The sequence below is a fragment of the Elephantulus edwardii genome, unplaced genomic scaffold (genome assembly GCF_000299155.1).
Source record: "Elephantulus edwardii isolate Elephantulus edwardi_28Jun2011 unplaced genomic scaffold, EleEdw1.0 scaffold00166, whole genome shotgun sequence".
Classification (NCBI taxonomy): Eukaryota; Metazoa; Chordata; class Mammalia; order Macroscelidea; family Macroscelididae; genus Elephantulus; species Elephantulus edwardii.
In genome coordinates, this window is record NW_006399916.1 from 4,603,822 (window position 1) to 4,620,089 (window position 16,268).

General features: G+C 47.9%; 1 protein-coding gene across 1 annotated transcript in view; it reads right to left on the reverse strand.

Moving 5' to 3' along the window:
- GPR137B (G protein-coupled receptor 137B) overlaps positions 1-16,268 on the reverse strand; it is a 55,996-nt gene that overhangs the window by 7,576 nt on the left and 32,152 nt on the right. Inside the window, exons 2-6 of the mRNA XM_006895376.1 lie at positions 15,421-15,470; positions 8,625-8,847; positions 7,434-7,583; positions 4,274-4,402; positions 2,191-2,315 (exon numbers count right to left, since the gene is read on the reverse strand). Of these exons, the coding sequence (XP_006895438.1) occupies positions 2,191-2,315; positions 4,274-4,402; positions 7,434-7,583; positions 8,625-8,847; positions 15,421-15,470 (677 nt within the window). The remainder of the gene's footprint in view (positions 1-2,190; positions 2,316-4,273; positions 4,403-7,433; positions 7,584-8,624; positions 8,848-15,420; positions 15,471-16,268) is intronic.

The window sequence follows — 16,268 nt, forward strand, 5'->3', positions numbered from 1 at the left end:
CCAATCTGGGGCTATTTCTAGGTTGCGGAGATTAACACAAACTAGAAGAAAAACCAAGTGACTTAATTAGCTAGCAAAAACACCATTTTCTGCTGGTCTAGTAGTACAAAGTTGGGATGCAATCCAAAAGACATGGGTTTGAATCCACCAGCTGCACCACAGGAGAAGGATGGGCAATCTCCTCCCATACAGTTCCACTGAAAACTTGCTGGAGGGTCAGCTATGGGTCGGTTCTGACTCAATGGCATACAACAAAGTGCTAGAAAATGAGCCCCCTCAGGTGGAAAAGGTTCAACATAGTGCCCAAACACAGACAAATCACTCACCTTCACATGACTCGGTGGGAGTGGTGATGTGAGGGTATTATTAACAGTGCCACCTCTCATGACTGATGGAAGATGGAATGAATTCATATTTGTGAAGTTGACACATGCTGTTAGTTTCCACATCTCCTCCACTCATGACAACCCCGAGAACAACAGATTGAGACATGGCCTGACCCTGTGTCTTTTCATGATCCTTGGGGAGTCCCAGTACACTGTCACATTTGGAGCCCTCTCTAACTGGAAGGCTCGCCTTCCAGCACTGTATCAGAAGTCCATGGTTATCCTTACGGCCTGCACAGGCCACTTTTTGGAAGCAGATCACAAGTCCTTCCTCCTCAGTCTGAGTATACTCCCCATTGGTCTGTGTACTGTGGTGGCTTAGGTATCGCTATGACACTGGAAGCTGCGTCACTGTCTCCCTCACTGCCAACAAGTGAGGGACAACAAGCTGAGTCACAGCTGACCTTTCAGCGAGTTCCCGAAGCTGTTAATCACGAGAAGTGACTGCCCGTCTTTAGTCCATGGAGTTGTTGGTGGATTTGAACCGCGAGACAGATGCTACCTCTGGGCTGGCAGCACAACTTCCTCTGGACCATGACACCTGAGCTCCCCACCTCACTGGTCATTCTCACACCAGCAGGGTCACGCCCTTTAGCCAAGCTTCTAAACTTAAGGTAGACTATGTCTGACACACAGCAGGGGCAATATAAGTATTAGGCAAATATTTGAATTAAGACCCAAATAAATGCCTTTAACTTATATGACATCTTTAAGTAAGAACTGACATAATTCAAATACATTTTTCATATCTTTTGTTCATAAGATCACTATGTATTCGACTTGACAACACTTAACAATTGCTAAGTAAAACTAGTGTTGCCATATTTTGGAGGAACACTCTTCTACTTTGTACCTCACTCTTTGTCAATTTGCTGCACTGAGGTAATCTGGGTTTGCTGTGATGCTGAACCTTGTGCCATTGGGGTATCAAATACCATAATGGTTTACCAGTAAGGACAATGTTTGGTGGAGCTCCCAGATGTAGGACATGTTTGAAAGCAGGATTGGCATCCACTTCCTAAATCACGTGCCTATGAAAAGTCTATGAACTTGGAGAAACTTACAGAAAGGCAGTAGGTCTTTTGTTCATGGAGTCACTATGAGTCGTGCTTGACTTGATGGCAATCAACAACAACTAATGTTCATTTACCCTAATAAATGAATACTACATAATTTAATCCCTGGCTTTGGAACTCCTGATTAAAGAAGTATGCCAGCATCTCTCAGATCACATTCCTCTGAACGAGTCCACGGAACTACCATGCTGTCCTTTTAGGGAGTCAGAGCATGTACTAGCACATGGAGAGCCAGGGCATGGATCAGGCTCTGAGAAGTCTTTCTCTCGCCCCAAAATGTTAAATTTTGTCTTTTTAAGAAAAAGTGTTCCATGGAACACCACGTAGGACTTACTATTATCTGTAATAATCATTGGTGCTTTGTTGACTTGATGTCTTTTCTCATTCCTGAGTATTATACTTGGGGTATGTTTTCAGAAGGAACCAGCTCATGGCAAAAGACATCATGCTGCAAAAGGTGGGGGGGTCAGAGAAAGAGATCAAGACCATCTGTCAACGAGATAGATCGACACAGTGCCTTGAGCATGTCAGAGACCATGACGGTGACACAGGACAGGGTAAGTTTCAGAACTGTCCTTCCTGGGGTCACTGTGGGTCACAGTTGATTCTATGGCATGTAATGACAACACAGGTGATCCAGCACCACACACTCTCAGTTCCGTGGTTTTCATTTAAGCCCACTTCCCTGATGTCCACCTGTGTCTCTCCAACACACGCCAGGTTCTTACCTTCCCTGAAGTCCTGCAGGGGTAGTGTTCCAGGCAAGGTCATCGTCACTGTCATATCTCCGAGGATTGTCAAAGAAGTAGGACCTGGGGCTGAATCCGTGGCTCGGCACCATTCCTGGGTTAGTCTAGAAAGATGGTTACACATGCAGCACACCTTGAGAGAGCTGCCTTACACCAGACAAAGACAAGTGAGTTCTGGTGGCTTAGTGGCTAAGAGCCGTGCTGCCAACTCAAAGGTACATGGTTCAAATCCACCAGGTCTTCTGTGGGAGAAAAATGGGCAATCTCCTGTGTGATTTACTGCCTTTGAAAGCCCACTGGAGGGTCAGCTATGTGCTGGGTGTGATTCGATGGTATACAACAACAACAAAGATGAGGAGGACCTTTTTCTTCCAGGAGAATTAAAATGATCTACTCACCTGCACAAGGCAGACAGCTATTTGTAAGAGTCAGCTCCAGTGTGTATTCTGTGCTTTCACGCTAACATTTACCAGCATGGATAAAATCTTTATCAACCCAAGATCAGAACCTTATTATATGCCAAGCCAGACACGTGTGTTTACATGCGTACGTACATATACATACGCCTATTTAAAAGTCATCCACTAGAGTATGTGCTAACACAAAGATGGTCTGCTATTTAGATGCCCCTGTTATAGGGAAATCAAGCCAAATAAGCAGTAAAGTGGAATGTCCACAAGGTGGAATGCCTTGCATCATGTTATTATAAAGGCCCAAGAATGCCTATTTCTTGAGCTGCTTACTTTATTTAAAATGCAGCTACTGGAAGCTTTCTGTGGGATTCTGGCTCAGCCTGGGCAAGAGCGAGGGGCTCTGATGTGGCTGCACGCAGCACTGCCGAGCACAGTGCCCAACATCCTAGAGGGTGCATGTACATTCACATCAATGGCTCTCTCGTCCTTGCTGAGTCAGGACTCCCAGCTGACCCTGCACTGGGTTTACCAAGGCTGAAAATCACATGGGAGGAGAATGGGCACCCTCCTCCCATGGAGCAGCTGGTGGATTCGAACCACCTCTGGGATGGCAGTGCAGCTGCTTACTGCTAGGCCACCAGGGTCAATGGCTATGAGCTAAATTACAAATCTTCCTCCCCCAAACTCTTGGGCTCTTCTAGCTCCAAGTGATCATGTATGTTATGTGTTAGATCTGGACAGGGGGCCAAGGGGGAGAATGAAGTATTCAAAGAATGCACATGTCTATAAGAAGAGTGAATGGCCTCGCCCACCTGGCCAACTAACTAACAAATGGATGAATCATAAATCACAATGGAATGTCCCTCCCTTCCCTACCCTACACCTAAAGACCCTGCTATAAAAACCCTCTCCAATACGTTCAAAGTGCAACTTCCTTCTTCTGCATCTTCAGAACGAAGATCCTTGCCTGGGAGCTCCCCTAATAAAGCTGCTTTTAAGCTTTCTTGTTCTCTGATCTCTTTCTTAAGTTCATAGCCTTACATTATGGATAATAACAGAATGATAACTATGTGATTCTTTTAGGAATGGAGCTTCTCCTCCAAACATTGTGATGCTAAGGAAAGGCACAGGGAAGCCAAGGTCCTGGGCAGACAGCCTCGGGTTAGTTCTGGCTCTATCTCCTGCTTGCCATGTGACCTTCAGCCTGACTATCCTCATCAAAGAACAGCCCAACATGCCCTCAGAGCATGGCCGTATCAATGACATTAAAACGTGAAGTGCTCAGAGCCGTCCTGACATCTGTAAGCCAGCACTGGACAACAGAGAACTCTGGCCGTGGAGTCAGAACCGACTCACAGCTGCCCCTCCAGTGGGTTTTCAGGGGCTATAAACCATACAGGAGGAGACTGCCCGTCCTTCTTCCTCAGAGCAGCTCGCGAATTGAATCACCAGTGCAAATCCCCATGGGTTACTAAGTGGAAAAGAAACTTCCTGGTAAAACAAGCAAAAGGACTTCTTATGTCCTGAGAGGATAAAAAACCCCTTTCTGATAAAAAGCAAAGGAAAAAATTCCAATTCATAAGAATAAAATTCTAAGTCATGCTTCGAAGGAGGAGATCTTTACTGCAGATGGAAATGGTGTTACTTACAAAGTCCTTAACAGGATTCCTAACGCGGAAGAAATAAACGACTAAGGAAGTAGGTAAAAGTTCCCACACGAACAGGACCACTCCAAAAACTACATAGCCAGCATCTCCCAGCTGGTTCTTCAAATCTGCCTGTTAAAAGAGAGAGGAAATGCAGTCAGCAGAGTCAGGGCAGGGGGAATGTATTTGATTCCTGTTAATGTGAACACAAAGCTCTGGTGGACTAGAGGGTAAGGAGCTGTGCTGTGAGCCTAAAAGTAGATGACTCGGATCCACTAGTTGTCTACTGGGAAACAAGAAACTTGACTAAGGTTTTTTTATTGTTTTGTTTTGTTTTTTTCTTCAAAGCAGAGCATAGCTTTACTGGTATTATGCCCAAATTTCTCTCATTCTATATATGAAGTATTAGTTGGTGTTAGCGGAAACATAAGCCGCACAATGGCTAAGTGCTCGCCTGCTAATCAAAAGGTTGGTAGTTCAAAGTCACCAGCAGCTCTGCAGGAGAAAGATGTGGCAGTCTGCTTCCAGAAAGATTTCCGCCCAGGACACCCTGTGGGGCTGCCTTGCAGGGTCAGTCAGTGCTGGGTTTACGTGATGGAAGTGGGGGACTCTGGGGGGTGGGGGGTGGGGGGGGTGATTCTAATGCCTTATCTGTATTGTAAATTTCACTCTGACATCACAGGTTTGTTCTGCGTCAACTCCGCCTCCCAGTGAGCCTGTGAGCAAGGAAACCACGCGGGGTCCGGGCCGGGGTCCGGGCCAGCGTCACCATCTCTACCATGTGCACAGGTTAACATGTCAGGACAACGTTAAAGGAATTTTTCCTTCTAAGACTTCAATGCGGTCCGTGTTGTGAGTGCTGTCAGGATTTCCGACGTGGATTTTGTACATTATAGAATATTCAGTACTTTCCCTGGAAAACCTAAGGGACATCGGCAATCCAATCCTGCCAGACTCCTGGTACGGAAGCCAGACTTAATCCTAATGGCTGAGCTCTGTTCCCCTCACTGGGCCATAAGCTTCTACAGGATCGGAAGTAAGTCTATTCATTTCCGTATCTCAGCACCGTGGATATGAGGTTTTGTGGGCAGAGATGCCAATTAAAGGTTTAAGACATTTTAAAAAAACATCAAAAAAATTTTTTTAAAAAGAGTCTTGCTATTTTTACTCATTTCCTTACAAAGAACTTTGTTTCTATTTCGAGTAGAACAGAAACTACTTTTAGACTTTATACTTAATTTCTATCCAACAAAGAAAACTCCAGGCCTTAGTGGCTTTGCTAGCAAACTCTACCATGTCTTTATGGAAGGTATATCCTAAGAATGATCCTTAGAACACATTTTAAAAAATCATATTGAGGTTGCTGGTAAAACGCACTCATTAAAACCCAAATATTCTCATTCATCTTTCTCTAGATTTCCTCAGAACCTCATGGTTGTGTGCTTCTAACACCCGAATACAACACTCTTTATCTCTGCACGTTTCAACCATAACAAAAACATCCATTTAGATGGCAGCATTTTATTTGGATTAGCAGGGCAATAACCTAGCCAGCAGAGCTCCTAAACACACTTTAAAAACAAAACAAAACCCAAACTATGAAGTACTAGTTGGGAAGAGCTACATAAAATGGGGATGGTGCGAAAAGGAGAAGCATTAGTTTTTACATATTTGTGTGGAAAAGTGTGTGAGGGATGCATGGTGGTCTGCGCATATGTCTGTGCTGTGTAAGTGATGTGTATAGTCACGGTACAGTCAGCATGGAGGGGATATGGTGTGTGCAAGTGGTACTTGTGTGTGCTGTATTTAAGTGGTGTGGAGAGTAACTATGCGTAGCGTGGTGTATGTGTTTCTATGGTACATGTGCGGAGGCTGGCTGGGGTGTGTGATCTGTGTGGTGTGTTTATATGGCATATGTGTGATGTGCGCTGTGTTTCTATGTGGTATATGTGTTATGTGTGTGATCTTTCTGTGTGTCATAGGTGTGGTACAGATGTAGTGTGTTTACATGTAGCATGTATATACTATGTTTATGTGTCATCTACATGTGGTGTGTACTCTGTGAGGTATGTAATGCGTGCCATGTGTGGTATGTTTGTATATGGCATTTATCATATGTGGATAGTGTGATGGGGCGTGTATATGTGGTGTGTTTATGTGTCTCGTGCATGTATGTGTGGTGTGTTTATATGGTATGTATATGTGTGGGGCACATATGTGTGGTATTTTATGTGTGGTATATTTGTCCATGTGGTGTGTTTATGTTTGGTGCATGTGTGTGTTTTATTTTGGTGTGTGCTTATGGGTGGCACTGGTAGTGTTTGTGTGGTACGTGTACATGTGGTATTTTATCTATGTGCATGTGTTACATTTATGCATGGATGTGGCATCTGTCATATGGGGATAGTGTGGTAGGGCATGTGGTGTCAGCAGTGTTTGTGTGGTGTGTGTATATGTGATATGTTTATCTAAGTGGTTTGTTTATGTTTGGTGCACGTATATGTGTCTTATATCTGGCGTGTGTGGTGTGTGTATGTGTGGTATGTTTATCTAAGTGGTGTGGGCATGTACACTATACTGTTTGTATGTGGTCTGTTTGTATATGTGGTATATTTACATTTGGAGTGTCCATGTGTGGTGACTTACATTTTGCATGTGAGGTGTGTTTTTGTGTGGCACGTTTATGATGTGCTTATGTTTGGTGCACATATACGTGTCATATCTGGCATGTGTGGTGTTTGTGTGTGGTATGTTTATGCATGTGGTGTGTTTATGTTTGGTGCACGCATACGTGTCTTGTATCTGGCATGTGCAGTGTGTTTACGTGTGGCACCTGTAGTGTTTGTGTGGGGCGTGTAGGTGTGGTATGTTTATCTATGTGGTGTGCGCATGTGTGGGGCGTGTATGTGTTTGCGTGTGGTCTGTTTATATATGTAGTGTGCTTATGTTTGGAGCATACACATGGATGTCATTATGTAGTGTGTAGGGTGTGCTTATGTATGGCATTTGTAACATTCGTGTGAGGTGAGTGTGTCTCCTAATCTTGTGAGATGGAACAGGTACTCGGCTCCCCTTTGACATATGAGAACACAGCGACATGACATAGGCAACATGGAGGGGCAGTGGTCCCTGGCAGGCAGCCCCTCTCGGCGAGCCCACTGACCTGGTCTGACACGTTGTACCAGTCATAGTCAAAGGAGTGGACGTTCTTGTTGGGAGAAAAGGTCAGGATGAACAGGTTGTAGCAGGCTCGAGACGTGTACAGGAGGATGACGGTGACGCCAATGGAGGTGACCTGACACACGGAGGAGCCCTGGAACAAAGGACATCAGGGTGTGGCCCTCAGGGTGGGCCTGGGGACCCCGGGCTCTCAGAATCACCACAGTCTTGCTCAGTCTTCCCGTAGAGCCCACTCCCTTCCCTCCACCCTGCCACCCTCCAATTCTCACCATGGACACTCACAACCTGGGGATGTGGCTAGGCAATGTCCACCTGGCCGAGGCCCAGCTGTAAGAACAAGGAGCACGGATGGCCTTTCCTCCTTAGTCTACACTACGGCCAACACTGCCCAGCTCAGAAGGCACCTCAGCATGGAGGACACCAGGTGGGCTAAGTGTCCAGGTCTCGGGCTGCAAGCCAGCTGCTGAACCAGCTAAGGGGCAGGGTGGCCACTGCTGATTCTTTCTGGAAGATCAGTGCTGTCCAGGGCAGTTGAGGGTGGCCAGCATGTCCCCAGAGCTCTCAGCCTTCTCGGCTGGGACACAGGGCCAGGATGTGATGGGGCATCTGGGTGGTGCAGACATTTAGCACTTTTACCCAGGAGCACTCTGAAGAGGGCTCATTCCATCTACTTCCAAGAAACCTGCCTCCGCTGGTCCTGCACAGCCAGGGCTGCGGGAGGGCGAACCTTCCCAGTAGGAGGCGGGGTCAGTGAACGATGAGGTTGGTCCACAGACATGAAACTAGAGGTTACCCTCTAAGGACAAAGGCTGAGGGATGGAGCTGCCTGAATCTTCAGACCAAAGATACGCTGGCCCTGAGGCAAAGGCAGGGACACAGTATGCTCCTGGCACAGAGATGACAGAACAAGCACTGGAGGAGACCCTCACCCACTTCATGAGGGAAAAACCGAGGCCCCAGAGGCCAGGTGACACCAGGTGACCCCCTGTGGCCATCAACATGCTGGGCATACCCTCCCTGACTTCCCACCCCAGCCTGGCCTCTCACTGTACCTCTGGGCTCAGGCCTTGAACCCATCAACCAAGGGAGAGCTGGCAGGTCAGCTGTGAGGAAGACCTCCATGCCCAGCTCAGGACAAGCTCTGTGAAGACAGCAGGCCTGCATGTGACCCTACCTTAGACTCCAGGTAAATGTTGGCCAAGGACATCTTGGAGATCTTGTAGAGACAGAGGGACAGCGAGACGGCACACAGCACGAAGAGCGTGTCGTTGATGGCCACACGCACAGAGACGATGGCCTTCCTCTCCCAGGTCTCCATCTTCACCAGCACGGCACAGGTCAGGTTCACCAGAAGGAAGAGTAGGCTGACCGAGAGGGACACCAGATAGAGCGGCAAGCTGGAAGAGAGGAGAGGCATGAAGCACACTGCTCCTACGTGCTCCTGTCTGTTTTCAGTGCCACAGGCTCACAGCAGCCCTACGTCCATCTGACCTGAGCCTTGCCCACAGCAGACAGAGTGGTTAACGGCTGAAGGCAGATTCAACAATGTTAACCACTATGACCTTGAATTTCAGAGACAAAGGATTATGGATTTGTGTTATGAGTTATCTATAAATGAGCTATGTCTTAGAAAAAATGCAGACACTGTGTTCCTTGGAGGCAAAGATAGTGAAGCTTCATCTCATATTTTAGACATGAAGCTAGATAAGTCTACTCCATGGAAAGGGACAGCATGCTTGGAAAGGTGGAGGGTCAGACTTCCAGTGAGACAGACTGACACAATGACTGAAGCAGCGGGCTCAAGTGGTCAGAGATGATGAGGACAGCGCAGGAGAGGGGAGGATTCAGGTCTATTTAAGGATCACTGTATGTCGTATTTGACGGCAGCTAACAATAACCACCAATGAGATTTCAGCAACCATGTACCTCCCTGTGGTTCAAGTTCATTATGTGGAAGGGACTGTGAGAATGAAATGAGGCTCTAAGAACTCCATGAAGGTTCCCAATGACCAGCCAAGAGCAGAGATAGGGGCCAGCTGTGCCAAGCGGTCCTGGGGAAAATGCACTCTTTTAACTTCTGTTTCTTGTCCTGGAAATACAGTTGAATCGTATCCAGCCTACAAGGCCATTTAAGGGGCTCTGGCAGTACAGTGTTATGTGCTGGTTGCTAAGCAGGAGATCAGCAGTTCAAATCCACCAGCTATTCTCTGACAGGAAGACGGGCAGGCTCCTCCCATTAAGATTCCCTACCTCAGAAACCACATGCATTTGCTTTGGTTTGATTTACACGGTTGTTTATAAAGACTAAACGTGATGATATTTATAAAGTTAATCCCTAAAAAGTCACCAGTGAGATCCCACACATACTCGCTGTACTGAGAAGACTATTAACAGCAAATCCCAAACAAACCCTGAGCTTGAGAACCACCACACTCCAAACACCTCAAAGGGAAGAGTAACTGGCATGGCTTCCCAGGACCACAGCCTCAAGGGACGTCAAGGTCACCTGGCCCAGCATAACCACAAAGACAATGTGTTAGACATAAAACCTTTTGAGCAGCCATCTAAGGAGTGACCACTGGTCTCTCCCTGTGGAGCAAAGAAAAGTGATACTAATCAAAGATGCAGAGCAACAGCTCAGTCCATAAACATCAACTTCTGTAATCCAAAGACCAGAAGAATGAGAAGGTGCCCGCCCAGCTAGCCCTGCTGAACTCTCTGGAAGGAACCACAAGATGAGGCCCTGGACAGAGTGGGAGAGAGATGGAGAAGCAAACTCAAGGTCCGGTAAATGGCCAGGCTTTCGGTGGGTCAGAGACCAATGGAACCACCCTTTAGACCTTGAACTTAGCTCATCCCTGTGTATTACTTCCAGCCAAGACAGATCGACACAGTGAACCGTGACACCTGGGAGGTGCTTGGCCCTCAGAACAAGCAACCACACACGATCACTAACTAGGGCAGCATCATTACCCAGGGACCAAAAGGAGAAGACAGGAAGACGAGGAGGCAGAGACTAGAAACAGGAACCACAGAGATGAGAGGAGGAGTGCTGATGATACACCTGGGGGACTATAATGAAGGTCATAAAACAAAATGGGCTGAATGGAACACCAGCTGGCTGTGCTAACTTTCCCTCACGTTATAATCAAAAGTGGGGGAAACCAAGTCAGCATCAGCAGCCTGCCTGAGGCTCAACAGCTCCAAACGGGCTCTTCACTGGCCCTCTGGTACCTGCAGTACCTCAGGCCCACAGCCTTCTCCAGGGACGAGATGTGGCGTTCAAAGTCCACTGCCATCCACTCAGAGCCGACTCCTAGCCAACCCTCCAGCTCTTCAGAGGTTGTAAATGACACAGGAGGAGACTGTCCACATTTCTACCACAGAGCTGCTGGCTGATTCAAACCACCTGCCTTTGAGTCTGCAGTGCAACTCCTTACCCACCTGTATACCAGAGTTCTACCTAAAGATTCTTTCACGCCAGCAGCCACACCTGGGCCTTGCTAATTGCCTGATCTTGTTTACTTCAGGGGGACGCCATTCAGGAGGCATCAAAATAAGGAACAGCCTGGACGGACTCCAAGGCCACAGAGTTTTAATGTCATGGACTCATCAGTTTAGTGTGAAATACATGATGACTATCCCATCTGTGCTGTACACAGCAGGGCACAATGAATGTCCATTTGTAATAATAGGAGGGAGGAAAGAGGAAGTACACAAGCCTTCCTAGGTTACGACGCACACTTGGAAACCAAAAAGCATGACTGTGCTGGTGTCTAAACCAGGGCTGTTATTTAGCCATCATTTTCTCTTTATGATTGTTTGCTGCCGAGAGGTTGGTCCCCATGCATGTGTAACAGCACTAAACGCAGCCTCATCCTACAGCATCGCTGATCCTGGCTGTTAGCACCCACTGCTGTGGTTCAATGCCGTCAAACTGAACCCGACCCAGAAATGACCTTCCAGTGGGTTTTCAAGAGGCAGTAAGTCACTTGACAGGAAACCGCCCATCCTCCTCCTGAAAAGCAGCTTGTGGACTTGAACCACGAGTCTTTAGGTTAGCAGTGCAACTTCTTACCGACTAGACCACCAGAGCCTTCCAACGGAGCAGGCTTGGTTCCAGCGCACTAGCCGATACAATCTTGCTGGGATCCACGGGTTCACATGTGCCCGTTTTCTGAAGGACACTGAGTGCCAGCCCTTTATTTCTGCCCATGGTAGTCAGAGACCTCTGCTGAAAGCCGTCCAGCATGGGGGATCCCACTGGACTCTGAAATAGCGGTGACCTGGCTTCCGCAGCCTGCAAGCCGCCACGGTACAGCAAACTGACAGATGGGTGGTCGTTAATTGCTGTAAACGCTCTCAAGTATGGCAGCCACCCGATCTCTTTTCTTACAGATGACAAATTAGTCAAACCGTAGATCTTTAAAGGAAGAGTGAAAGAGTGCCGGCTCCACAGGCCGGCACTAGGACCACTTCCTCGTTCATCATGCTGAGACACAGCTGAGGAGGGCAGCGCCTGGGTCCCCTGAAACTCAGGGTGAGATGTGTGCCGAGGGAGGGGGGCACATGGTGCACTGAACAAGAAGGCATGGTGTGCACACAGGTACATGAGAGCTTGCTCCAGGGGCCCGTGAGCTGTCTGCCAGGCCTGGAGCACAGCGCGGAGGCAGAGAGGGAGGAGAGATGGAGACGGAGCGGGTGCAGATACTGGAGTTCACCACGCCAAGATGTAACCAGACGGCAGATGTGAGTATGGGCCACGTCAGAAAATGGGTACGGCACACAGGCCAATCAGCACCAACTCTGGGGATGGATTAGGGTACTGCTGGGAAGCAGGGATGGTCAAATCCATAGGGTCAGGAGACCAGCTTGTCGTAAGCCATTTCTGTTGCTGTGTGATGTCGAGTCAGAAATGACCCAAAGCTGACCCTCCAGTGGTCTTCTGAGGCTGTGAATCATACGAGATATTGCCCATCTTTCCCCCAAGGAGCTTGAAGATGTGAATGGCGTGCCTCTGGGTTGGCAGCCCGCAAGGCCATCATGGCTCCCTCCTGCCTTGGCACAGCCTCATTAGCCTGACACTGGATTGCATTACGCAAGGTGACCACATTTCATCACGTCCACAGGCATGTGGTTGTTGGTAAGTGCTGTCAACTATGACTCACAGCGACCCTAGGAGCGACAGATCTGTGCCTTGGCCTGTCCTGCCTCAGCCACCATGCTGGAAACCACTATTACCGTCCCTGTGTCCCTCACTCTCACTGAGGGTCTTCCTGTCTTTCACTGACCATACACTTTTCCCAGAATGTTGTCTTGAGTGCACAGGGATAAGAATTCTTGCATACTTTTTTGGGGGGCACAATTCAATCCACAGCACATAACCTCAAACCCCCAGCCCCAAACACAATGAGCTCTATCGTCCCATCAGAATACCCTCCCACACTCCCATCTTCAAGTATTCTTTGCCCCCAGGTCCCCATTCCCCCAGGTGGTCTGTGGTTCTAGATGATAGGACAGAACACAAGGAAAAGCTGCCTATTTTCCTATCAGAGTAGAAAAGGAGCTCTGGTGACTTAGGAGTAAGGAACTGTACTGCCCACCCAAAGGCAATTGGTTTGAATCCATAGCAGCTGAGAGGGCAAAAATGGGCAATCTCTTCTCATGTGATTAACAGACTCTGGAAGCCTGCTGAGTTGGTTTGTGTTTCTCTCTCTCTTACACACACACACACACACACACACACCCCACACACACCCCCCCCCCCATGCATTGATGAACACACTAAACTTCTAGCTTAACAGCCTGGAGCAGAATTAACACTGTGTCCTCCTTTTAAAATGCATGCAGTCTCTGGTGGGTGTCAATGGCAGGCACTCAGCTGGTTAACAATGGGGCTGGAGGTGTGAACTCATTGGCAGTGTCTCCTCAGGACACCAGGCCTGCCAGTGAGCTGTCCCCCACAGAGCAGGTGCAGCCAATGGCAGGATCCGAAGGAGAGGGACAGGAGACTTTATGTTATCTGTGAAGCCTTCTCAACGCTAGTTTCTCAGATGTTGTTGTTAGTTGCCATCAAGTCTAATACGATCCAAAGTGACTCTATGAACAACTGATCTGAACCCTGTTCTATCATCAGCCATCCCCATACCTGCTGACACATTAAGAGCCCATTGCAGCAGTCACCGTGTCTGTACACGTGGTTGAAGGTCTTCCTCTACTTCGCTGTCTGCCAGATGGGAAATGGGGATGAAAACACGCACTCACAAAGACTTTAATAAAATCATAATGTCAATTTGGAATTTTTGTATTACTTTTTTTACCTCTGAGTTGGAACTGACCCATAGCTGACCCTCCAGCAGGTTTTCAGAGACAGTAAATTGCACAGGATGAGAGTGCCCATCCTTCTCTCTTGGAGCAGCTGGGGGATATGAACTGCCCACCTGTGGGATTGCAGCGCAATTTCCTAGCACTAGCCACTGTATATAAATATATTATGGCGTGGGTGTCTGTTTCAAAGTCACAAAGGAACTGGTTTTCATTCTGATCTAGGAAAGAACGGATCTCTCTTGCAGACATGCTGGGCTGGTGTTTGCAGTGCTCCATGTGCCCTCCGGAGGCATTTCTCCTCTGGCCAGATCTCACCAATCCTGAAGTTTCATTTCTGAGGAGGCAGAGCAGCCTCTGAAAATTTAAGGGAGGCCATAGACAGTGCACTGGTGGCAGAGTACATAAAGTATCTGGCCACTAACCCAAAGGTTGACAGTTCAAACCCACAGGCTGCTTCCCAGGAGAAAGATGGGCCGTCTCATCCTGCAAAGATGTACGGGGACACCAATGAAGGGTCACTGGGGTCATAACTGACCTGGAGGCAGTGGGGTTGGTTTTAAACAAACCATTTCCACAGGAAAAACAGATGTCCTCCTCCAGACCCACTTCTTCTAGAAGGTTCTTATGATACCCACAGCCCAGAAGGCCCTGCAGCAGGGGCCATCCATGCCACTGATACTTCCACTTTGCCTTTTTCTGCAAGTTTTATGTTCAATTGGTAATCTTTTCAAATGCACTGAATACTTCTCAAAGACACAAGCAGTGTGTCTGTCGCAGTGCATGAGGACTGCACGCTCAGAAGCGTCTGGACTGGTTGGATCTCACCCAACCATGTGGCAAGTTATCAAATACACGACAGAGTGACAAAAACTAAGGAATCATCTCTGAAGGAACACAGCCAGAATGTTCCTTGAAGGCAAAGATCGTGAGACTTCAGCTTGCATTGCGTACTATGGGCAGGTCGTCAGAGTACACCAACCACTAGCCGAGGACATCAAGCCTGGTGGGGTCAGCACAAATGAGGGGAACCAAGAGTGAGACGGAGTCACAAGACAGCTGAGAGAATGGGCTCCGGTCACGCACACGGGCAGACTGGGCACTGCTGGCTTCTGTTAGACTTGGGGCTCTGTGATGGGAGCCAATGGCCAGCTCAGAACAGCGGCGATCAGGCAAGCACAACTGCAGTGTGTGAGGTCCCAGAACACAATGACCCTGCCATGGCCCCAGGCTACAGACAAGGCTGCCAGGCTAGGCAGGGTTCTTGTTTCTAAACACAGTGATAGTTAAGTATGCGGATTAAATAAGCATATGCCTCAGAGAGCTGGACAATGAACAAGAATGCCAGAAGAAGAACCAATGTCTTTGAGCTGTGCTGTTGGAGAATACTGAATAGCCCATGGACTGCCAGAACAATAAACAAGTCTGTGTGGGAGGAAGTACAACCAGAGTGCTCTTGAGAGGCAATGATGGTGACACACGGATCTCACATGCTTTGGGCATGTTGTCCCAGGCAGTAAGAAGATACGATACTGGGGTGCCAACACTGACCCAGCATGATGCTCTCTACGCAGCCTCTGGGGAGCACGTGTGTCTAACATGTGACCACTTTTACTTCCTCCACCACAAAAGCCCAGAGTACTTACCGGTATTTGAGTAATTCCGGAGAGTATTTTGACTTTGCTTTGAAAATAACCTGCAACAACAGAAAAAAACACAGCAGGTTGACTAGAGTACACTGACACCAACAATAAACCCCACCACCAAGAATTCCTTCTCCTAGACACCAGACTGCTCCTTGGAGGCAAGGATTCTGGGGCTTCGTCTGACATACTTTGGACATGTTGTAAGGAGAGACAGGTCCTTGGAGAGGGACATCATGCTTGGTAGGGTAGAGGGACACCACAGAAGGGGAAGATCCTCTGTGAGGTGGATTGATTCAGTGACTGGGGTAATCAGAGGTAGTGATACCGGCACAGGGCTGTTGTACATAGGGTTGCTATGAGTCGCAAGCGACTCGATGGCACATAACAACAACAGACACATGGGCACAAGGTATGCTTTCTGAAACTTAGGGGTCCACATTTTAGAAGAAAATACGTGAACTTATTTTTATGCTGGACAAAGATTTTCCCTGCTGGGCCAACTGGCAGCAGCATGATGGAGAGAGAAGAAACTGAGATTGTTCATAGTTTCAGCTTATTTGGCTCCACAATCAACAGTCTTGGTACCAGCAGTGAGGAAATCAAAAGGCAAATTGCACTGGGGAAGTCTGCTGTCAGGCAACTCTCCACAACACCAAAGAGCAATGTCAGTCTAGAGACTAAGGGCACCTAATCCAAGCCATGGTCTTCCCAATTACTTTCTCTGCCATCAGAGAGCTGGACAATAACTAAGGATGATAGAAGAAGAATAAAAGCCTCTAACGGCATCTCACTCCCTGACTTAAAATCCTACTACACTGCCGTGGTAGTCAAGACAGCATGGTACTGGT